The following is a 25548-nucleotide window of genomic DNA, read 5'->3' on the forward strand; positions in this document are numbered from 1 at the left end:
CAGTGTCCCTATATCTTTCCCACAATGGTCCCCTCTTTCTAATTCACAACCAATTGGCTTTGAATATAACTTTTATTGATACCATCTGAGCCAGTGGCTCCTTGGCTGCAGGTAGTTCAGTATCAGAAGCTTAGACTTAAACGTAATTGGCAAATCCTTCCATTTGTGCAGCAGGCCCTAGGGAACAAAGAAAAAGTTGGGATAAGTAACACTTTGGAATAATAACCCCCATAAGTTTCTTGGTAAGGCTCACAAAAGTTTGGGAACCATCATTCTACAGGAATCTACCAGTCTTATTAACTCAGAGAAATAGAAATTATTCTAGAACAAAATATAATCACACACACACACACACACACACACACACGCACGTACACACACATGCACACACACACACCCCTAAGAGTAGAACCCATCACTTTTTATGCTAATGTAAAAGGCCTTAAAAATTAATATTCTAGTATATGACAGTGGCATAGGTAGCAGTTGTTGGTAAAAAAATAAATCTGCTTTTCTAATCTTAATAGTAGCCACTCCAAATATGTGCCAAGTGATAATATCTGGTAATGTAGATGGATGCAGTAAAATTTATGGCTATCAAAAATTATTTTTAAATTGACAATGTCAACATTCATTCAAAATTCCAAATTTAGTGTCAACTTAAGATAATTCTTAATGATTTATCCATGCTTATTGACTTCATTAAAAATCATTCTGTAGGCTTTATTGGATTTAAGATTCAAGATATGAAGCATGTAGTACTATTTTCTAATTACAGGAAGTTATTTACTATTTGAGATCTTTCAGTAACTTAACTAGTTAATCATTTAAAATTGTCATTGTTCAATCTCAGAAAATAGATAAGCTAATACCAGAGGAAAAGTAGAGGACTGAAGTATATTTTGGCGGACAGGCAGTGTTAATCCAAAAATTGTTTCCTGATCTCTCCACTTTTGTCCTTTCAATTAAGATTCTCAATGCTGTGAAATGATGAAATCTATCTTATTTGACACCAAATATCACACTCACCAATGATGCATGAGGTGATTTAATCTATAGATGAAGTTGTAATCCAATAATTTCAGAGTGAATTTATGCATGTTGAAAAGAATGAGGGAATATAAATGGATATCTGTAGAAATCTTCAAATTTTTGGGTAGCCTTAGCCAAATACAGATAACCAGTTGTAGGCAGAAAAAAATTATGATCACTATTGAGAAATAATCACACAAAATTAGGAGGGAACATTTTTGTTAGATGGGACTATACCTTAGATATTCCTTTTAATAATCAACAAAACAACTGGAGTCTCAAAACCTTAATGTATTACAAGTTTCTTCCATATAATCCCTTGACATGTTTATTCAATCAAGAAGCATGACATTTGTTTTGATGTTCCAATTGTGATTTATTAAGTTATATTTGAGTAGGTATTATACTAGAAAGCCATACCATCAAAAAAAATGAAGAGAATAGGACTATTAAAGTAAAATATGTAATATGTTGTTAATTCTTGAATATCTATAATTAGTGTATGGTAATTCAGTATATTGTCTTGATTTCTGAGTATGTTTGCATCATTCTATTATCTAAAAGAAGAACTAAATATAAATATATAGTAAATTTGTGTGATTTTTGCTCTTATAGTATTCACTTCATGCAATATAGCAATAAAAGCTATGTCTTATAAAAAGTGATTGTGCTAGTCTATCTCAGACACTAAGAAATAGTTTTTATCACCTTCTACCCTCGTGGCTTCCTCTCTACCATGGTTACCAAGAGATTTTCAAGGACATCGAACATTTCTCATAATTCAATTCCAGCCTAACTATTGATCCTTGCAAAGTTAAGTGTCAACAAGTCGGTTGCCTGGGTAGCAATTTCCAGGCGAGCAGATAGTTTCTTGTTGGAAAAATGAAAGCCTAAGTCTTATAGAATTAATTGACCCCAGAAAAGTTCAAGATTGTCCAGCAGGATCTTGAGACAGTAGCAATATCTTATTTGGTCCATGTAGGATGAAATGAAATGCAATTACTTATTTTTGACCTATTTTCTATTACAAGTATGAGACTTTGCTTTAATTGTTTTCATAATAATTATGTGTAAATGATTCCATAGCTGACTGACAATTATTTTTTGACATTCAAAATTTGATAATGAACTGGTTTATAAAATTATATATAACCTAAAATAGCAAAAACATAGCAATTGTACTTTGTTTCACCCCATTTACAGCAAATTAGATATGCTGCAGCTTAGAAAATATTATGAAATTATTATACATTAGCTGTATAACTCACAGATATAACCACTCTATTGTATAGTATTAATGAAATTCAGCTCTATTCAGTTTGTTTATTAGACAGAAGCATGTGTTTATGTTTTTATTGAGTTAGCAGGATTTTTACTTCATAAAATTAATAGATTACATTTTATAAATATAAATGAAAATTGATTTTAAGCAGTCATTGGTAAGCTGGATAATACTGGTGTGTATTTCTACTTTTAGTTTCGTGCCTTGTGTCATACACAATCTTTAGGGAATTGCTGCTTTATAGTTATTTTTATAAGAATTAAGGTTTTAACCTATTCTGTACACTGGAAAATTAAAATCTACTCAGGAACAAAAAGAATAACATACAAAATGTGCTAGAACACCTGAAATAGAGTATTGAAGGTTGTTATTTCATTTCTATTCTCTTGCTTCCATACCCTATTTTTCTATATCCTATTTCCAATAATTCAATGATGCCAAGACATTGAGGTAACTCACAATTTTGCACTGTCTCTTTTTTCTCACCTAGAATATTTAAATATAGTAATGGTTATAAGCAGTGGTTATAATCATTTCTGTATATACCATCTGGATTGCTTTTTCCCTTTTTCCCTTTATCTTATTTGCTGGGGAAAAGCACAACGCTCTTTGAGCCTACTCCTTCAACTGTGCTGTGCTACCTCTATTCTGGCTGCTTATTTTGACTGAAGGGAGGTATGACAATATTTACTGGTTTTAATTTAAGTGAATTATCATGACCTTCAAATGGATCCTTGATGTTTCTCAGTGGTCATACTATGTATTCTTGGTTCAGTTTTCCCTCTGCTTAAATAACCACTTTATGTTTTCCTGCCTGTCCCACACCTACTGCACATCATTCCAACTGTTTCCCACTTCCTGACCCCCCCCAAAAAAAAGAAAAGAAAGAAAAAGAAAGAAAAAAACAGGAAAGAACTTTATGTACCTGTCTATTGGCATCTATATCTACTTAAACTCCCCACAGTCTATTACTATGCATTGATTACTAAGGCTCTTCACATCATTTGTCCAAGATCATCCTTGGTTGCCTACTTGAGTCTATCATCTGACTGCTTCTCTTTCCTGACTGTATAACTAAATGTATGTGATTCTTTACATAGTAAATTATACCATAATAAAAAATGTGTTGGTACCCATGTTTTTTTTAGCCTCATCACTTACCTAACTAAGCTGCTTTTATCAAACTTTACAATGACTTAAACTGACCAAGTAAGCTCAATCAGTCAACAGGGTCTCGAGGAAGGGAGTAAGGATTGAAAAAAGAAAAGACAGTTAGACAACATTATGACATGATTCCAGACAGTTCTGAAGCTGACGATGAAGCTGAAGTGGGTTTATTTTTTTTCCAGTCTGCCTTAATATCATTCTAAATACATACAAAGAATAGGGTCACTGTTAAGTCAAGGAACAAACAAAGTATAAATAAAATAGTCAAGGAACAAACAAGGCAATAAACAAAGTCTCATGGTCGCTGTGCCTAGGGGCTTATCAAGATGACTAAGATCTTGATCCTACTTCTTTGTCCTAGCCCAATGTCAAATTCCTGCCAAATTCCTAGAAGGGGCACCCAAAGCGTTCCACCCTAAATGATGCTAATTCCAATGAACCCAGTAAGTTTAAAGTCCTCTGATGACTTGACCTATCAGTATATTTGGCATACCTGACCTTCTACTTCTTTTTGACAACATTCTTTATCCTAATTCTAGACTGACCTTCTCCTTGGTGCATTTTGTCATTCTTCCCTAAGTTATTTTCTTGGCACTTCTTATTTTTCTTAACCAATTAATGTTACATAGGTCAGTATTTCTGTGGCTTCTGGTTTTTAAAAAGAGATCATATAATCTAAGTATTGGAGAAAATTTTCCAAAGTTTTAAGTTCTGAGAGACCTTTCTTCTCCTAACAGCAAATAGCTTCATTTTGCAAACTCTGAGTGGGTTCTAACACTAACAGTAGCCTAAACAGTGATAGCATAATCCTCTTAAAACATAGCTGGAGAAGGTTTAGTGTGAGTTAAAGTGGAGCAGAAGAATAAACAATCTCATGGCAGTATAATAGATAGGAAATTACTCATCTACTCCAGCTTATATTTGAACACTTAGACTAAAGTCAAATGTTGCATCAATGTGTGTATTCAGGAATCAACCTCAGCTTATTTGTTTCACTATCTCTTGGAATGTCTAGGAAAGATACTTTGGTCAATATAGGAGTTCTTACTGCTAAGTATAGTGTACTAAAATAGTATTCTGCAAGGAAATTTCTACTGCTATAAATTTGTGTTTCTTCTCCAACTTTCTTCCCAAAACAGAAGAAGAAAACATGGAAACCAAAAATATTATATGAAATGTAGTCTCAGGCATGAAATGTAATTCCTACAAACATATTCATTAGAACCAAGGGAAAAAATTAATGGATTTCTGATAAAAGTATTGGCAAGTTGGCACTTGTATATAGTTGTAACACTGTGATGCTGTTTTATTCATTGCTACGAACATCATTATATTGACTTTGTAGCTAAGGGTCTGTAGCTAAGGCACTTCACTTCCTATCCTGGAGCAATTACTTCTCATCTCTGTGGCCATGGACAGTTTTAAGTTCAAGCAGTAGAGTCACAGCTTCAAACCTGTGAACTGTGGATTGTGATTCCAATATTATCAAAGTGACTGACAAATATGAATGGCTGTGTCTTGCTTTCTTCACATGGAAAATGAAAACTACCCATTCAATAGACATTTTTAATACTTGTGTTAGGTATTGAGTATTTGTATTTCCTGACATGCATGTAAGTGCCTCCTCTTATTCTAGATTATGAGAAACATGCAAATAACAAAAATACTTCCAAAATGCTATGGGCAATATTGAGGTGAGCCTAAAAAAGGTCATTTTTACAGGAACACCATAGAAACTGCTTTCATTTAGATGGGCAGGACAGTTTCTCAGAGAAAATGATGCTTAAGATGAGATCTGAAGTAAAAGAAGGAGCAAGTCTTTTTGAAGTTCTTTGTGGGAGAGAGTCCCTGTAAACAAACAATAAATGGAAAGGTCATGGAATGGAATCAGGCATCATTTATTTTTGTAGTTTTGTGCTTGCTTTTTGTTCTTTGGAAGCAGATTTCTTATATTCAAGGAATTCAGAGGACATGGTTTACACACACTGCTGGAATCTCTGGAAAGTAAATCAGGAGCAGGTAGAAAGCCACAACATTTGAGGCAGAAGATAGTGGGAAGGTACTGAAGCTGTGGTAGTGAATGCACAGAATGATAAAATGAAAAGAAAACATAGTGTGCAAAGAATATGGCTTGGAATATAGTGCACATGCACAGCAGAGGAAGGAGAAAGGAAGATTGACAGCCTCAGAATACAGAATATCAGACTCAGTGTCTAGACATGATTGTTAAACATTTCTCCAATGAAAACTTAAAACCCCAAAGAAAGAAGTTGTTGACAATACTAAAAGATAAAAAGAACTTCCATGATTTTGGTTCAGCAGAATACATACTATAAAAATCCTCACATTATTGAAAGTGTTACACATATTCAATCCAGTTTCTATCAAAATTTCACTAACATTCCTCACAGAAATGTTTTTAAAACTCCAAAACTCACATGGAAACACAGAAAACCTCAAACAGTAGAAGACCCCCTAGCAAAACGAGCAGTGCTGTAGGCATCATAATATCTGACTTCAAACAATACTCAGGCCCATTAAACAAAACAAGCATGGTACTAGCACAAAACAAACAGTTGAAACAACTAAGATAGAATATCCAGAAATAAGGTGAAGCAAATACAATCATCTGCATCTTGAGAAAGGCACTAAATATAATTAGGAAAAACCCACTTTAACAATAGAAGAGGTAATTGGAAAATTGGATATCTATATGTATAGAAATATTAGAGCCTATCTCTACCCCATATAAAAATCAGGTAAAATGAATAAAACAGCAATGTAAAATTTGTCTTTGAAGCTAGTAGAAATCTTAATCTAGGAATAGATAAGGATTTTTTGCTAGTTATAAATCATAATGTAAATATCCACTATACATGATATCTGCTAAGTAACCCAAAAGGGTCATGACCCCACAGGTTGAGAACCATTGTACTAGATGGTAAAAAAGTTGATTAATGGGCAATTCCTATCCTGATAAGTGAGACAGAAGACTTGAAGAAAGACAGGGATCAGAGTATACATCTCAAAGAAGGCTGACAAGAATTTAGCACCAATGTTCACTTAGAGTTCTCCATACAGTATTTTCTTTCTATATCCACTACCACCACTGCTATAATTGCAAGCAAAATTTCATTATAAGACATCATTACCAAATGAATATCATGTAAAACTCTCAGATCCATGAGGTAAGGCATACTATTAGGGAGGATTAAAAAAAACCCATAAACATAAAATCTGGTACTTATAAAGATTAAAAAGAATTAATCAAGTCATTGTTTTTAATAGCCGAGAATTACTCCATTGTATAAATGTACCACATTTTCTGTTAAAAAGAATTTTAGGAAGTCATTGCTTTTAATAGCTGAGTAGTACTCTATTGTATAAACGGACCACATTTTCTGTACCCATTCCTCTGTAGAAGGACATATGGGTTCTTCCCAGCTTCTGCCTATAATAAGTAAGGCTGCTATGAACATAGTGGAGCATGTGCCCCTGTTTTGTTATATGTTGGAGCATCATTTGCACAGGAGTGGTATAGCTGCGTCCTCAGGTAGTTCCATGTCCAATTTTCTGAGGAATGGTTGTACCAGTCTGCAATCCCACCAACACATCCTCGCCAGCATGTATCGTCACCGGAGTTTTTGATCTTAGCCATTCTGACTGGTGTGAGGTTGAATCTTAGGGTTGTTTTGTTTCCCTGATGATTAAGGATGTTGAACATTTCTTTCATGAAATTCTTAAGCAAATGGTTGGAACTAGAAAATATCATCCTGAGTGAGGTAACCCAAACATGAAAGAACTCACATGGTATGCACTCATTGATAAGTGAATATTAGCCCTAAAGCTCAGAATACCCAAGATACAATTTACAGACCATATGAAGCTCAAGAAGAAGGAAGACCAAAGTGTGAATGATTCTTAGGAGCGGGAACAGAATACTCAAGGGAGGAAATGCGGAGACAAAATGTGCAGTAGACAGTGAAGGAAAGGCCATCCAGAGACTGCTCCACCTGGAGATCCATCCCATATACAGTCAGTAAACCCAGACACTATTGCAGATGCTAAGAAGTGCATGCTGATGAGGGCCTGATATAGCTGTCTCCTGAAAGGTTCTGCCAGAGCCTGTCAAATAGAAAGGCGATGCTCTCAGCCAACCATTGGACTGAGAACTTGGTCCCCAATGGAGGACGTAGAGAAAGGATTGAAGGAGCTAAAGGGGTTTGCAATCCTATTGGAAGAACAACATCAACCAACCAGACACCCCAGAGCTCCCAGGGACTAAACCACCAACCAAAGAGTACACACTGAGCAATCCGTGGATTCAGCAGCATATGTAACAGAGGATGACCTTGTTGGGCATCAATGGGAGGAGCCATCCTTGGTTCCATGAAGACTTGATGCCCCAGTGTAGGGGAATGCTAGGACAGGGAGTTTGGAGGGAATGGGTGAGTGGTTGGGGGAGCACCCTCATAGACGCAGGGGAGAAGGTTGGGATAGGGGGTTTCTGGAGAGGAAACCTGGAAAGGGGATAGCATTTGAAATGTAAATAAAGAAAATATCCAATAAAAGAAAATGAACTGGGCAATATCCCTTCTGCCTTTCTGTTTCTACTTTGGGGAATTATTTGAGGAGCACTAGCATTTACTCTTCTTTGAAAAACAATAAAGGTTAAAAAGGCTTGCCCAGTGATGCAGCTGAGATTTGGGCAGCTGTTTCAGATTGCAGAGTTCAGACACAAATCAGCTTGCTCTCCTTTCTTCTCATTTAGTACTCATTCTTTGTAGGAACCTATCCTTCCGTATCATGACAAAAGAGTTGCACTTATGTTAATTTATGTCAGCATAATGTTCTGTGGTCCTATTTACAGTTTTCTTGGTGCACAGTGTGGTCTTGTAATAAAAGCAGAATCCTACAGATGAGAGATGAACAACAGAGGGCAGTAGAATAGAGATAATAAGTTTATGCAAAGTAAGGATCAAGTCCAAACAGGATTTTTCAGAAATAGAATCAGTTTTTGTTTTATAATGTCAAAAATACTGTGGTCATTTCTTTTCAGTTTCCAAACTTTATGAACTTTCTACAAAAGTGTTTTAAAGATGCTTTTCATTGAGAATCTTTGTAGGAGGTATGTCCTAAACAGCAGTTGCTGTTGTTGTTGTTATTGTTGTTGTTGAAACAAGTTCTCATATTTTAGTGCTGTCTAGCTTGGAATTCACTATGTAGGCAAGGTTTTGCTCAAAACAACAGAGTCCCACCTGCCTCTGGTTCCTAAGTATTGAGATTAAAGGCAGGTGCCACAATGCCTGGATTATTCTTTATTTTTGACTATTTACTCTAAATTCTACATATCCAAACTATAAGATTTACAATAAATTCAAGAAACATATTCACCAGCATATCACATGATGGTGGATTAAATATAATTATAGGTTATGACTATACAGTTTATGTTTGTCTAAGAACTCACTGGTTCACATAGTACACATATATGTTCCTTTATTCATCTCAAAGTTGCAAAGATTAATAATGAAAGAGAAATGATAAGTCTTCATTCCTAACTTCGGGTGTTTAGTTTTAATAAAAGGTATGTTTTCACTCAAGATTAGTTTGGCTGTTAGGCATCAATTACGTAAGAAACAACTCTCTGTAGAGTGTCTTCTGTATAAAACGTTCTAAAGTGAGCAAAAGCAAACAACAAGGTCTCTAATTTCTAACAGATCAAAAGAATCTGCAGCATGCCTACAAATTATAATCAAGCAAACACAATTCAGAACATACTTTCTTATTTGATTCAACACAGAAAACATAATCTAGCAACTAAGAGAAATTTAAATGTTGGGATATCTAAACATTTCCTGTGCTTCTTTAAACATCAAAGTGGGAGCTCTAACTCCCAACAATACAAAGACTATGTGAGTTTTAAAATTTTATTTAGTTTTAATTTTACTTTCACTCTCAGCAACCAGAAAAGGGTGTGGAATCCCGTGGAGTTTGGGTATAGGCCATTGTCAACACCTAAGCATGGGTGCTGAAAGCCAAACTCATGTCTTCCGGAGGAGCAGCAAGTACTTTCAACAGCCAAATCATCTCCCCAGCCTCATATATCTTACTTATAAGCATTCCTTTCTAATATAATTTGTTTAAACTCCTTTTTTGCTCATTAGTCTCATTCACTGTATGATAACCATCCAAGACTGATATGATGTCTCAAGAAAAGACAGCAATTGACCTAAAGGATTAGTGACATCTAAGTAGTATCTGAGATTCATGATTGTTGAAACAGAGTCAAAGTAGATAGAGCAAGGAGGTAGTAAAACATGGCCATGCACCAGGAAAAATGGAAGGTAACTTTCATTGGAACATGGGCTTCTCAAGGTCTTTGTTCTTAATGTAAACCACACAATAATTAACCTTTATCTAATGGAGGCTTCAGATAGCATTGGAGCTTCTTAGAAAGGAAACTAAACAAAGAGCTAATGTATAATTTGACCTGTAGTTAGGCAATAGAGCATGCTTATAACAGATGATGGCCACATGGAGAAAATGTGTATTTAAGGGACACTTATTAAGGACAAGCAATGCTCACCTCAGCATTGTTAACCAGAGCATATATTCCAACACATACTCTTAAGGATGAGGACCAATTTGCATGGAATTGACCTGACTCTCTATAGTGCATAACAGTCCCCTCTTGGCAAGATAAGTTGGTTGTTATTTGATGGGGATGGCCCAGATCTATTACCGTGAAACAACAAAAGTCAAGGGTAATGTACAGGTCTACCCTGCAGTGCTGAATGCAATAAAATGAAACCAAGGTTAATATGGAGCTACGTATACTCATTAGGTCAGATCATAGTCTTCAAATGTAAGGCAACATATGCTTACTTGTATATAAAGAGATATTCGGTATTTGATTTTTAATGCTATTACCCTGATCTCCTCTTGATGTCTTTTCCTTGATTCCCCTTAAGGAAAGACTTTGCTCATGCTTTATGTCACATTCTTCTTATTCTCAGAGAGGAAGTGTCTTTAAAAAAAACAACTGAATCTACAGCTTACTTCACAGGCTCTTCACACTTAGAGTGGACTTTCCATAAATGTCATTTGCTGACTGGCTGACACTATCAGGTCACTGAAGTCTGGAGGTATTTAAGTTACTCATACAAGTCTGTTTTTTGTTTGTTTGCTTGGTCGGTTGGTTGTTGTTTTTTGTTTTGTTTGGATACCAGGCTGACTTCTAATTTGCTGTGTAGTTAAGGATGCTTAACTTGGGAACTTTTGATCCCCCTGCCACGACCTTCCTAGTGTTGGGAATGCAAGGGTAATATCACATTCGGTTTCTGTAGTAGTGAGGTTCAAACCTAGGGTCTTCTGCATACTTGGCAAACACACTACTGAGTTACAAGGCATGTTCCTTACGATCTGTGTAAAACTTACCATGCAGAGTAATACATTTAATTATAAATTTCCGTGTATCTTTTTGTTGGCACCCCCATTCCCTTCCCTCTCCTGCATCCTCCCATCCCACTCTTATTCTGACAACACAAATACCGTGAAGGAACTTTTTGAAAGGGGAAAATTGTAAAGAATGATTCTACTCACAGGGGTCCCTTCTTAAGTAGCAGAATAATAAGGCCACATAGAAACCTAATTTGTATTTGGAGGCATGTAGGGATACATCTGTGTCACAAGGCATGGTTTCATTTGTACACCCAGTTCAGTTTTTTATATTGATCTCACATGACACAAAAGAAAAGAGGGAAAGTCCTGTTGTTTTTAAAGTGAAATATGCTTTAAGGTTTTGTGGTTATTTAGAGATAGTAGGTAAATCTAGCACTGTAGTGTGTCGATGATTCATATGAAAGACAGTGGTCAACAAAGGGATTCTGTAATCATTCGCTGTGAAAACTGTTGTTATTTCCAAAGGAAAATCCCAGGAGGGCCATTTAGCACTTAGACAGATGGAAAATTAACTGTTTTAGACAGAGGCATTAGGTAGGCCCCATGAATTCTCCTTCCCTTTTCCTCACTGTCAGCAAAGTATTTTTAAAAATGTTTTGCATTATTTATTTATTTATTTATTTATTTATTTATTTATTTATTTATTTATTTAATTTTGTGTGCATGCCAATGTGAAGATCAGAGGACAGGCTGCTGGAGTTGGCTCCATCTTTCCACCATGTGGATTCCAGGGATGGAACTCAGGTTTTTAGACTCAGTAGCAAAGCAATTTTATCCACTGAGCCATCTTTTTGGCCCAACAATTTTATATTTAAAGTATTCTTTGTTTTTCTCTGCTATATCACTTTTTCTTGGTCTAGAGCCATAGTCCAAGTCTTACTGCCTCTGTAGTGTTTGTAGAAGGCACCCAAATGATAGAGTCACAATTAATTTTGGTTGTCATATTTTTCTGTTATTGTGATCATTTTAATTTTATTTTGTTGAGACAAGGTCTTTTATGTAGCTTGGGATGGGCTAGAACTTACCATGTAGCCTATGCTACCTTCATTCATGTGTTAATCACCTCATTTTTGGTTCCCAAATGCTAGGATCTCAGGCATATGTCACCATACTTTAGACCTGAGAGTGAAATAAAGTGTGCTATATGTGGGTTCAGGAAGATGATTTTGTTTTTCTTTAATCCTTCCAAACATAAAACCCATATCCAAATAGACTGAGACTTTTACTAGAACAAAATGAAAATATGTTATGACACTACCAGGGCTTGTGTCTGATGTCCTTCTTAGGACTCCATCCCCAGCCTCTTTCCCAAAGCTCTGCTTTAGAGTCTTGAGATGCTATATTAAGCCCAATTTTCCTTTTGGTTAGGACCTTTTACAATTGAGTCACCCCTATTTTGGCAATCCATTCTTTTCCCTCACTCTACCCTGTGAATATTCTGAAATAAACTACCATTCAGAAAGCTCCCCTCTTATCTGTCATTGCTCAATCTAACACACAAGCCTAACACACAACAAAAGCCACCATGGTTTCCTACTATCTAGTCACTCAGCTATTCCCTCTGCCTCCCTGTCCTGGTAGGAGAAACAGCCTTTCCAAATTACCCACGCCTACAAATATAGGTTTTGTCTTTTGAGGGTGGGGGCAAAATAATTTCACTACGTTTATAAAATATGTAGAAGTCTCCTTGGCCTTACTTGACCCTGCAACATCTTGTACCTCATTGTTTCTCATCCACTAACCCTAAGTTCCCTTTGCAAAGATGTTTTGCAAAACCTTTAAAAGGTATAAACGTATCTCAGCAGAACCTCAAGCAAAAACAGGAAGGGATTTTGTTTAGTAAAACAACAAATGGGGGCTGGGGATTTAGCTCAGTGGTAGAGCGCTTACCTAGGAAGCGCAAGGCCCTGGGTTCGGTCCCCAGCTCTGAAGAAAAAAAAAAAAAAAGAACCAAAAACAACAAATGGTGTTGTCCTTTGAATTTTAAAATTTAGGAATCCAATAGGCCTGCCTTAATATTTTATATGATCTCATAGGTGATCATATTATGTGGTACAATATGTGATCATATGGCTTGCATTCTAATTTCTCTTCTGCTACCTCCTTCTGAACAGCTCAAGGTTTCCCTTATTCACTGTCTTAACCTTTCAGTCCTTGTCTTTACAGCCATGAGTACTTGCAGTTCTCCTCACTCCTTAGTCTTGGCAGTGTAGTTTCTACTCTGCCACCATCCTGAGTGTGCTGGAATATCTAAAGTAAATTTGAGGCTTCATGGACTTTGTTCAGCTGCCTCAACCTCTGTGATCTTGTCTTTTGATTCTTCCCCTGTTCTCACTGTTTAGTACTGGCTTGTCGGATAGGTTCCTAACTCAGGTTGACTTTGCCCTCTAGTGGACATGTGGCTATAACCAAGAGGCAATTTTGGTTATCACAATGGAAAGGGTAGGGAAGGAATTACAAAGACAGGTAGAGACTAGGAATTCTTCTGAACACACTACAATGCACAAGAAACTGTATCCTACAACAATGATCTATCCAATTCCAGATATCAAAGATCTATCCAAATCCAAAGACACTGAAATTAGGAAGCTCTGAAGTAGAGGGAGATAACCAAGCCCAAAAGGTGTTTGAAAAATTGCAAGCTGGGTATCTGGCCCCTAATCCTAACGGAGACTATACTCTCACCAATAACAGATAACCTAAAATCATCTCTGTTCCTGTAGGTATTTCATGGCCATAACAGCTCTCATTCTATAAGTCTATAGTACCTAGTAGTAGTAATAGTGCTTCAGTCTGGTGCAGTGGGTTCTCTTCTCTTCCTCCTCTTCTCACCTGTAGGTTGAAATTCACACAGTTAATTTTAACATATCTTATAGCCACAAGGGAAAGAGGAGTAGACCAACCTCCTACCCAGCCTTTACTTCCCTCCAACTCCCGCCTTCCTCCACCACTCCCCTCCCGGAAATAGAGAGTTCTTTTCCACTTTACTTACTGAGTACGCTAAGAGCATTTGAAATCCACGTTCTCCTCCATTTAGCACGATGCCGAGTTGGAAGAGAGAATGCCACCAGCTAGCACTATGCTTTGGCCCGTGTGGACTGGCAAACTCTCTGTGCACTTTCAGTAGCTGCCTCACCTTGGAGCAGCTGGCATAAGTTTCCTGTTCAGATCTGTTCTGCACACTGGGGCTGGGGAAGAGTCCTGTTAAGAGGCTGGATACTCGTGGACATCCTTGCTTTTACCTGGTATCCTCTGTAATCTCTCAGAACCCTCATACTAGTGGCAAATCTCTGCCTTGTTAATTTTAATCAATCATAAGCCTGAAGGTAACCCTGCCCAGGTCTCATTTGATAGTTTAATTTCTTATGATATTACTTTGAGAGAACATGAGCCTCCTATCTAGTTCACTCCTGGGAAAAACCACCCTAGGTTTGGCCTGTTTGGGGTAATAGAATTCCCCCAGAACATAAGCGCCCTACCAAGTTCATTCCTGGGGGATTTGGGATAAAGGAATCCTTACTGCTTACTAACAGCTAATTCAACTCCCCTATCAATTCCAATAGATTCTTTGATGGAGTGTTTTTTAAACTACTTTTCTGACCCAGACATTATAATACACACCTAGAACCTTAATATTTGTGAAATAGAGTCAGGAAGATATGTGGTTTAAGGTCATTCTCAGCTACATGGTAAGTTTGAGGTGGTCCTGAGCTACACAAAACCTTTCCTGAAAAACAGAGGAGGGAGGGCAAAAAGGAAAGAGAAAACATATTGCTCTTCTTGTGCCAGCCTGACATGGAAATGATCTAGTAGCCCGGAACAGAAACCCATTTCTCAGCCTATTGTAATAAAATGGATCTTTGTGCAATGCAATTGCAGGAAGTACACAATAGCTGAGTTCTCTGGAGTCCAACGATCAGCTCCTCTGTGCCCTGGAGTCTCCTACTGGTATCCCGCTAAAGTTGTCTGGAAACCAGATGAGTTTCTTCCTCCCCTTGGCCAGAGCTAGATGGGCTATGGGCTCCAGTAGCATTAGCTATGATCCTGGAAGTGACCCACTGACTCTTTATCTAATCACATCTTGGCATTACAATTTACCTCCCTTCATATTCTCCACATTGAGAATCAGTTTGCATCAAATAATCCCTCTGGCTCCATCATTTGATGACTAGGTGTGTGGGGAGGGAGGGATTTTGTATATTTAGCTGTTTAGGTCCACCAGACATTAGGGAAAGCATACACATATACATACCCCAAACACACACACACATACACACACACGCACAGGCACACACACACACACACACACACGCACAGGCACACACACGGGCACACACACACAGGTACACACTTGTGCATGCACTCAAGCACTCACATATACATAGTAAGGTCATTCTGGGGTTGTGAATGCTAGTGACCTGGAATACAACAGAAATCATCAAAACTTTTGCCTCCCCAAATCATTTCTACCATCCTAATATCTCACACCATTCTCTTAGATGGTACCAACTCCCCCTCCCCAATTCTGACGCACCCTTCAACTTCCCCCAAAAACTGATTTTCCATTGGTTTGTTTCTGTTCTATTTCAAATTCCAAATCCACTAAGGGTTTTGCAGCCAAATTCCCTTCCCACAGTGGAAACAGTTTTCCCTCCTTGAAAAATTCACAGCTTTACACCAAGGACAGTCCCAATCCCCAGGCCTACGAAATGCTGAAAATCTCTTGTCTTTTGGTAGTTCTTGATGATCTCCTCTGTGGATTCCCATATCAGACAGATGACTCATATCAGAGGCAACGGAGTAGGGATACATTTCAGGTGGTCTTTCTGTGGTTGGTAGTTGGGATGTGGTGGGTATGGCTGGGAAGGGGCTTTCATAGGAGTATGTGAATGAGGCTGGGAGTTGGACAGTAAATGGCTCAGAAGAGGCAGTGGATCTCAGATTTAGGGACTGAGAGAGAGAGCACATGGATGTTTCCTTGGGTTTGATATCTACTCTCTGCCTTTTCAAGGGATAATTTTTCCACTTCACAACTCCAAGAAGGTGCATGAAATTTCCATTGGGCTCCTCTGAGGCCTCTTCTGGTGTAGTTATTGTCCCTTCCAGGGCGGCTTCTGTCATATTTGCCCTCTCATCTGCTTTTCCTGTAGTGGCAGCCATCAACTCTGCCAAGTTTTCCTTCGCATTTGACCATTGTGTCCTCGTCCCTGCTCTTCTGACAACAGCAGGAGGAATGGCCACAGCTGGTCTTACTGTGTTTGGAAGAGCCCTCAGCTCCTAGGAGAAAGTGAAAAAGGTTGAGACTTGTTTGAAGAATGGGGCATTGAAATAGGCATGGGATAGGAAAGGGTTAACAGGGGACCGCTGGCAATCTTACTGCCTGGAGGATCTTTAGTCTCAGTAGGTCTCGCTCTCTCTGCACTTCTTCTAGTTTAGCCTGGGTCATTTGTAGCTGAATAGCTCCCTCCTTCTGCTCCATCTCTTTGCTGTGGGTGAGGTGCTTCAGTTCTGGTGACAAGGAGAGCGCAGCCACCTTATGTAGGCTAGACAAGTCTTGGAGCCACTGCACCCCATGCCCTTGTAAGCAGCCTTGCCTGTGAGCGAAGCGCACTCCCAAGGCTAGGGTGCCCCAGGCACAGGCTTCTCGTGCCTCAGTAGGCACCTCGCTATCCTCCAGGATGACTTTGAGCTTGTCTTCTACCTCTTCCCAGGACAGGGACAGGTTCTCGAGGTAGAAATCAGGGCCTTTGTCATGCTTGGCCATTTGTTCATTGATGAACATTGACACCTTGCTGTGCCGAAACCCACTACCTAGATCCTCAGGATTCAATGCCATGATGGCTGAGTGTCTTATGGGCTTTTCTCGCCCTGGAAGATTAAATAAACCTGTAGTCTTTGCTCCCTTAGTCTCTTGGTGTTAGTACCTCTTCTCTCCTTCAGTGTCTTATTAGCCGTTTGTTCTTCCCGGCTCTCCCCTTCCCGCCCATCCCCTCCCCTTCCCTCCCTTCTGGTCTTCTGGCACCCTCACTTCCCCTCCCCCACTACCAGGCTGTCTGGTCCCGCCCCTCAACTATAATGTCATAATGGCTCCTGGTAGCTGCTGTTCATGAGTGACTTGACAGCAGATCTCACCTTTCCAGCTCTTGATCAGAGGAGGTTCAGGTCCAGTTTATCTGTGTAATTGCCATAGGGTTCACCTAATACCCCTGCAAAGGCCTGCCTAACAGGCTGTCAGCCTATCTCTCTCCAAGGACTTAAAAAAAGGAAATCTTCAAACTCTACTGGATTTTAATTAAGGACTAGTCCAACTTCCAGACTGTGAAAGTAGTGAGGAGAGCTAAGACGAAAGTCTCTACACCTCCTTGGAAGTAAGGAAAACTTCCAGAAAAAAAAATCCTGATGCTATAGGGAACAGCAAGACAGAAAAGACTGAAGCAAAAAAGAAATTAAACTCTTCAAAGGAGAGTTCACACACTCTCCTTGCCAGGAGCTTATCCCAAGCAAAGGACTGATGTCCCTCAGCCTAGACATGCATGCAATATTTCATATGTCATAAAGACCTCCATTACCAAACTCTTCCAAAGGGGGGGAAAAACCAACAATCACAACTCACTACATATTGATTAAGAGAGAAAAAAAATCAGCAAATGAAAGTTTATTTGAATAAATGATAATTTGCAAGTTGGGCAATATAAAAGTAACAGGAAAAATAATTCAGAATATTTTGGCCATTAGAAAAAAACAGGAGAGATAAGCCGAGCCTGAAAGGAGAGAAAGCATCTGATTGGTTATACCTAAGTACTGGATATACTGGGCATTGTTAAATCACTAAACTGCCTGGGATTAGTTGAAAATCATTTAATTGTGACTGGTGGAAACTCAGATCTTTCTAGCACTTTTAAGATGAGATTTGTTTATGCAATGATTTGGGTTGCAGTTTAAACAGGAAATGTATGGAGGGTATTTTGTATTAACCTTTAGTTTATTTAACTTATTTACCATTTAGTTTTTATTATTTTAATATGAAGTGGATTTTTATTTAAAAGAACTAATAAGCATTTTAAGCCATTTTATGTTTTTAGAAAGTTAGCAGAAAGCATTTTCTGTCTTACTTTCTTCCCAACACCAATATTACTTTCACTTTTTAAAATTCCTGAGCTCATTTAGTATATTACTAATTAAAGTTCAGATGGAAGTTCACCATCAGAGTAGTATAATCTATAGAATTTGAAAAATATATATAATATGTATCCGCTATTTTTACCCTTCAACATCCACACCCACCCTATTTCCTCCAATGGCTCAACAATTAAGAACATTGGCTGCTCTTCCAGGGGACCTGAATTCAGTTCCTAGCATGTGCATTGGGTTACACATAGCCACCTGTAACTGTAGCTATAGAACAACTAGCATCTTTTTTATCTTACGTGGCTATCCCCTATATGGATAAAAATATTATTTTTTAAATAATAAAAAATATTTTTAATTTTAAAAACTGTATTCTTCTCTCGTTTATTACATCCTGATCACAGTTTTTTGTCCCTCCTCTCCTCCCAGTGCTCCCCCTCCCCCTCCCCCCTCCCCATCCACTCTTCTTCCATTTCTGTTCAGAAAAAAGCACGCCTTCCAAGGTATGTCATCCAAACATGATATATCAGGTTGGAATAAGACTAGGCACCTCCCCTCATATTAAGGTTGGGCAAGGCAACCCACTATGAGGAAAAGGGTCCCAAAGGCAGACAATGGCATCAGAGACAGCCCCTGTTCCCATTGTTAGGAGTACCATATGTAGATCAAGCTACAAAACTGTAACATATATGCAGAGGACCTAGGTCAGACCCATGTACAGTCCTTGGTTGTTCGTTCAGTCTCTGTGAACCACTGTTAGATCAGGTTAGTTGATTCTGTGGGTTTTCTTGTTGTATCCTTAAGCCCTTCACCTCCTTCCTTCCCTCTCCCTAGTTGGCAGGATTCCACAAGTTCTGCTTAATGTTTGCCCGTGGGTCTCTCTATCTATATCCATTAGTTGCTGGATGAAGTCTCTCTGATGACGGTTGGGTTAGACATCAGTCTATGAATATAGCAGGCTATCATTAGGAATCATTTTGTTGACTTTTTTATTTGTTTGATGGTCATGTTTGGTTCTATTTGAGGTCTCTGGGCTATACAGCTCAGGTTCCTGGCCCTCTAAGTCATGTCAGGAATGGGCTCCCTCTCATGCCATGGGTCTCAAGTCATTGGCTATCTACTCCCACAATTTCTGTGCCACCTATATTCCAGCCCAGCTTGTAGGCAGGAAAAAGTGTAGTTATGTGGTATTGTAACTTAGTTGGTGTTCCAATCCCTCCATTGGAAGTCTTGTCTGGTTACAGGAGATGGCCAATTCAGGCTTCATATCTCCCATTACTAGGAGTCTTAATAGGGTTACCCTCATAGATTCCAGGGAGTTTCTATTGCACTAGGTTCCTAGTTCATCTCTGAGATGCCCCCCACAGTTCCATTCATCTCTCTGTCCTCACGGTATCTGATCCTTTCTGCTCCTGGCCTCACTCCCACACTCTCACTCTCAACCCCTGTCCACATACAAAGTCTATTCTATTTTCCCTTCTCAGGGAAATTCACACATCTTTCCTTGAGCCCTCCTTGATTCATATTTAAAAAGTTACTTACTCATCCATTTCATGTCTATGAGTGCTTGATCTTCATACACATAAAAAGGGGAAATCAGATCCCATTATAGATGCTTGTAGCTACCATGTGGTGACTGGGAATTAAACTCAGGACCTCAAGTTCTCTTAATCACTGTGCCATCTCCCCAACATGTTGCTACTTTTTTTTTTAAAGTTGTATGTAAAAAAAATTATCTCTCTTTAAACTGAAGAACAAGATTTCTTAGAGCAGTGGTTAGAAAAAAGAGACTGTTGTTCTCTACAGCAAAGAGCTAGAATTCCAATGACTATTATAAAAGATCCATTTTACTTAAGCTTGAGATTCTTCAGTTGTACTGTAATGCATTGCTTACACTAACCCCCTCTATATTATCCCAAGGAATAACGTTTGAGTAAACAATGCAAATCTTGTTGTTCTGCATTGCTCCTACTACCTTAGGGTATATGAACTTGGACCTAGGAGTCCCATGTCTTCTGTCCATACGTATTCATGAAATGTGTTAGTTGGAAAATTCATCAAAATCTCTCAAACTTTACAGTTCTGACATTTTGGAATGTAATAACCTTATACACACAATTACATTTACTATCCTCATTTTTTCATATCCCCCAAAATCTGAGAATCATCTGGCCAAAGACCCATTGTTAGGATAATATAGAGTTGGGGTTTGAACCCATGTCTTGATTTTATGGGTCATATTTTCCCAAAGAGCAATCTTCTCAAGTACAGTTCATTTTATTTTCTAGAGTTACCTTCAAATATCCCCTAACTCTACCGTGAACTACAAGGAAATAAGTGGATGATTCTGAGTTGGACAATAACATGCCAAAGTCTGGATATTTATACCAGTGGGAGATCAAAGCACTTGAGAAAATATTCCCTGTTCATACCTCCAACACATCATTGTTTGTTTACCTTATTGTGAAATAATACATCCTTTGTTTGATAAAACATCATATAAAAAGCCAAGCAAAGCAAAACAAAACCCAAAACCTCTGAACTCTTCAAACCTCTATAAACTAAAAGTATTTAACAAAAGGGGATTTTTTCAAATGACCTTGTATTTCTCCCAAGTTCTTTCATAGCATAAGTACTTTTTATTCTTATATTAGATTTGTATTTACTTTTCAATGTATATATCTTGTATAACAAGTAGCAACTAACAACTGTCATTTTAATGACTATATAGAACTTTTGCTTCACTTAATGACATCAATAACCTTGCCAATTTGCCTTCTTTTGGGTATTTATTGCATTAATATTGCATGGTTGCAGTTTCGTGTAGTTACAGTTTATATTAGTCTTACATTTGTTGCTTTAAGTTCAAAAATATATTCATGGACAGGAGAGATGGCTCATTGATTTAAGAGCACTGGCTATTAAAGAGAAAGTAGGTTCAATCCTTAGTACCCACATGGCAGTTGAAAATTGTGTATATGATTCTGGTTCCAGGAGATGTGATATCGTCTTCTAATATCCATGGCAGCAGGCATGCACGTGTAGTACTATGCTGCACAGACAAACATATGATCAAAACACTCATACACATGATGTAAAATAAAATAAAATAGATGAAGCTAAAAGAAATTAAACAAAAATATTCCAAGAAAACCTTCTTTTACTAATAAATTTTAAGAAATGAAAAACTAGCAAAGGACATGGGAATTTGTTACTGCATTTTTTTTATGTTTAGAGGAGAACAGTCTCATTTAACAATAGAAAAAACAGCAAGAAATATAACTTAAACTAGCTGACATTAAATTTTTGTATAGAAAGCTATGGCATTTATTCAAAATTTTCAGCAACAGATTTGCTACATATATTAATACAATTATTCTTTATACATTATTTGTAAATGCATACTTCCAATTTTATCAGCTTACACAGTTGACATGGGTAACCACAAGTTAGTTTGGATGTTAAGCAATGTTCGAATGACATTTCTGAGAGTAACAGCCAAGAGATCTTTGTCCTAGATAGATACATTTTATTCCTATTAGTTGATACTCATCTTGTCTGCTCACTTTCCCACATGACAGTAGAATTAACTATGATAAAAAACTGTGGAAATAGAGGTAACGTTCTTGTTTTGTAAGTTCTACACTCATGGACCCAGATATCTATGACCCAAAGATTCAAAGAAGTAAATAATTCCATTTGTACTGAACATGTACTCACTTTTTGTCAGCAGTCACTAGACAATATAGTACATATATCACATATTTACATTGCTTCTACATTTTACTAGTTATAAGTCATTTGGAAATGATTTAAATATCCAGGAGAATGTACATAGGTTATATGCAAATATATTATCTTCTATTAAAAATAAGCTTGACAATGAATATCCTAGTAAGGGCACCAGTGGAAGGGGAAGCCCTTGGTCCTGCCAAGACTGAACCCCCCAGTGAATGGGATTGTTGTGGGGAGGGCAGTAATGGGGGAAGGGTGGGGAGGGGAACACCCATATAGAAGGGGAGGGGGGGAGGGGGATGTTGGCCCGGAAACCGGGAAAGGGAATAACAATTGTAATGTGAATAAGAAATACCCAATTTAATAAAGATGGAGAAAAAAATAAGCTTGAGCATCTAATTTTTTTTTTCTTCAGATGTGTATCAGGGCATCCTGGAACAATTCTCTTATGGATACAAAGAGATAATTCTCCCTGCAAAGATTTCAGATGCAAGTAATTGTATGCTATTGCTGGAATATCGTTGTAAAGGCCCCTTCCTTACATTAAGCAAGAGTGTGTTTCTTGTCCCTCTTGGGATGTGAAGAGGGAGAGAAAAATAATTTATGATCGACATTCTTGCATACTAGTCAGACTGCCTCCTCAAGCTAGCAGAGCTCTAATTGTACCTAATGAAAGAAAAGTAACATTTTTAGGCCCTACTTGCAGGGAATTTTTTTTAAATAGAACTGGCCTGAGGCATTTTTCAAAATAAAATCTAAATAATGCAAGATTGTTAGCAGGAACCGTGCCAGACCTGGATTACATGACTAATAAAAATCAACTTGAATCTCGGACTGTCAGGGAGCCTTGATCACACCTCTACTAGGTCAGCCACAGTGACAACATGACTCAAACTAGGCCTTGTCTTTACGTTACGGAGACCTTGGTTATCACCAACCATTTCATATTAGGGCTTGTTCATGGGTTAACAAGCAATTTGTCAGCCACAATTGACATGCCAGTGAACAGAGTCAGAATGAGTATATGCAGGGCCCTGGCCTAGGGTTGTTTGTGTTTTAAGGGTTAGACGGGATTGAAACATTTCCTCCTGCAACTCATCAGCCATCTTCAGGGTGAGTGCCCTGCCCTTATGGTCACCCCAAGTTAATACAAGTGCTGCTCACAGGGTCTAAATCATTTAATCTTTGGAGAGGTTGGAGAATGAACACATGAGAGCATCTCTTGTGCCTGCAAATCTTTGCCCGGAGGTCTGGATTTTATTATAGAAAACATTTGTCCAAAAAGCCTACCAGAAAATTTAGTGGCCCATCATTAACCTTTTAACCTCCTAAGTTCTGACCTTTGTCTTGTAGCTAGTATTTTATAGTACCTGAAAGTTTCTTTTCATTTGCTCTCCTTTTTGTATCTAACTCAGTGTGTCTTGTTGATCCTTTCAGATTTCTGGTCTTCTGGTATTTATTTTGTTCCCCAAAGTAATGCCTGCAGACCATTTCTTTTGTCCAAGTAACTGTCCTAACTTACTGGCTTATTTTAGCCCCTTACAATCATTGTTTTGTTTATAAATATTTTTGTGATTATTATATAAATATACTGCTATTACTAATTGATGATATAGCTAACAATGAAGCTATACTAAAATTCTGATTTTATAGTTATAATTTATTAAATACCTAATATATGACAAATATATGCTGAGTATTTTACATATTTTATTTGTGATGATGGTGTGGAATGGGTGTGTATTATTACAATTCTACTTTTAAAATGTCAACTAACTTTTAAATTTTAATTTAAAACCTTTGAAAATCTAATATATTAAAACTGCATTTATATCATTTTACCCTTCCTTCTCCCCTAAACTCTGCCCATGTTTCACCCATTTCCAATTTCTCTTAAATTCATGAACTCTTCTTTAATTACTTTCTCTCTCTCTCTCTCTCTCTCTCTCTCTCTCTCTCTCTCTCTAACGCATGCACGCATGCTCGCACACAATCCCCACCACATATAGGAATTTGCTTACTGAATCTATTTAGTGTTGCTCGTATGTGTATTTGTTTAGGACTGACCACTTGGGATTCACTAACCTATGAGGGAGCTCATCCCTAAAAATGACTGAATCTCTTTCTCTTAGTAGCCATAAATTGCCTATGGCTCTTCACTAGTGGTCGGTACTTGAGAGATTTTCCCCCATTCAAGTTAACATATCACCTGGTCTTGTCATTATATGGGTCTCATTTAATTGATCATACTTTTGAGATTTTGTTGATATAGCTTTCCTGTCAAATAAACAAAAGAGTATCTCCTTACATCCTGTCCTCTGGAACTTATGATCTTCCTATACCTTTTTCCAGATCATTCCCTGAGGCTTAAGTTTAGAGTTTGTGTTGTTGCTGTATCTCTTGGAGTTGAGGTCCCCACAGTGAGCCGAGCTTTGCATTTTGACTTTACTTAATGGTCTCTGTTGTACAAAGAAACTTCTTTGGTGAGGGATACATCTATATCTAAGTATTAGGATAAACATTTAAAATTCAGTTATAAATAACACTGGTTAAGGGAGTGGCAGTAAGGGCTGGAGAGATGGCTCAGTAGTTAAGAGCACTGACTGCTCTTCCAGAGGTCCTGAGTTCAAATCCTAGCAATCACATGCTGGCTTACAACCATCTGTAATGAGATCTGATCCTCTTTTCTGGTATGTCTGAACACAACTACAGTGTACTTATCTATAATAAATAAATCTTTTTTAAAAAGGACCTGGCAGTAAGTAGATTCTCCTCTAGGATCTATGACTTATCCAACCATGGACAGTTGGCTAGGTTTAAAGCATCAGACATAGATTCCTGGCTATTGAGTTTACTGTATATCCAATTAGAGAGCTGTTGGTTAACCTCCCACCACCAAAGAATTTTCTGCTCAGTGATAAGAGCATTTTTGATAGTGAACTTTTTTTTACATAATTACACATTCTACCTATTATTTCTATTATTGATAATTCTGAGTATTAGTTCTTTTTCATGGAATTAATAATGGGAATATATTAAATAAGTAATGAGGTTCTTCTATCTGTATGTTTTATTATAATGGAGCATATATAATCAAGGAACATTCCAAACTCATTGGATAACCAGTAGATATGACCCTTCTATGTTACGTACCATTTAAACCTGTGACCACCTCTTTATGCCCTTCTGCTGTACTTTTTGTCTTCCAAACATAATCAGTACATTCAATTCATTGCCAATATGCTGCTATAAAAACTCGATCTACTCTTCTTCTAGTGGTCCAAGATGGATGCCATCTAGCTCACACTTATACAAGGAAATTGATATTTGAATAGTGACATATATGAATCTGAAATAATGGAAGATTTGTATTAAAAGAGATCTATGAAAAAGAAGCACAAACATGGAATGACTTTTATTTTTCTTTATTTTTTTTTTATTAACTTGAGTATTTCTTATATACATTTCAAGTGTTATTCCCTTTCCCGGTTTCCGGGCAAACATCCCCCTCCCCCCTCCCCTTCCTTATGGGTGTCCCCCTCCCAACCCTCCCCCCATTGCCGCCCTCCCCCCATAGTCTAGTTCACTGGGGGTTCAGTCTTAGCAGGACCCAGGGCTTCCCCTTCCACTGGTGCTCTTACTAGGATATTCATTGCTACCTATGAGGTCAGAGTCCAGGGTCAGTCCATGTATAGTCTTTAGGTAGTGGCTTAGTCCCTGGAAGATCTGGTTGCTTGACA

At 37.9% G+C, this 25548-nt stretch overlaps 2 protein-coding genes across 6 annotated transcripts in view; one reads left to right on the top strand and one right to left on the bottom strand.

Moving 5' to 3' along the window:
* Il1rapl2 (interleukin 1 receptor accessory protein-like 2) overlaps nucleotides 1–25548 on the top strand; it is a 1532967-nt gene that overhangs the window by 831091 nt on the left and 676328 nt on the right.
* Nucleotides 13920–16962, bottom strand: Tex13a (testis expressed 13A). 2 transcript variants are annotated; one of them, XM_039100297.2, is made up of 2 exons: nucleotides 16323–16936; nucleotides 13920–14235 (listed from the first exon to the last, which is right to left on the bottom strand). In XM_039100297.2, exons 1-2 carry the CDS (start codon nucleotides 16779–16781, stop codon nucleotides 14110–14112), a joined length of 585 nt encoding a protein of 194 aa, XP_038956225.1. In that variant the 5' UTR covers nucleotides 16782–16936; the 3' UTR covers nucleotides 13920–14109. The 2 variants fall into 2 exon arrangements, with proteins under 2 accessions (XP_038956225.1, NP_001388158.1); NM_001401229.1 differs by lacking the exon at nucleotides 13920–14235 and adding an exon at nucleotides 15511–16222 and having other exon boundaries at nucleotides 16323–16962.

This window comes from Rattus norvegicus, chromosome X, assembly GCF_036323735.1.
Source record: "Rattus norvegicus strain BN/NHsdMcwi chromosome X, GRCr8, whole genome shotgun sequence".
NCBI lineage: Eukaryota > Metazoa > Chordata > Mammalia > Rodentia > Muridae > Rattus > Rattus norvegicus.

What these genes read in the sequence shown, in the direction of transcription:
- Tex13a (NM_001401229.1), bottom strand. Translation starts at nt 16,781, where the DNA reads ATGGCATTGAATCCTGAGGATCTAGGTAGTGGGTTTCGGCACAGCAAG. An exon ending in GACTAAAGATCCTCCAGGCA is followed by an intron (nt 16,223 to 16,322) that starts GTAAGATTGCCA and finishes ACTTTCTCCTAG; the next exon opens with GAGCTGAGGGCTCTTCCAAA.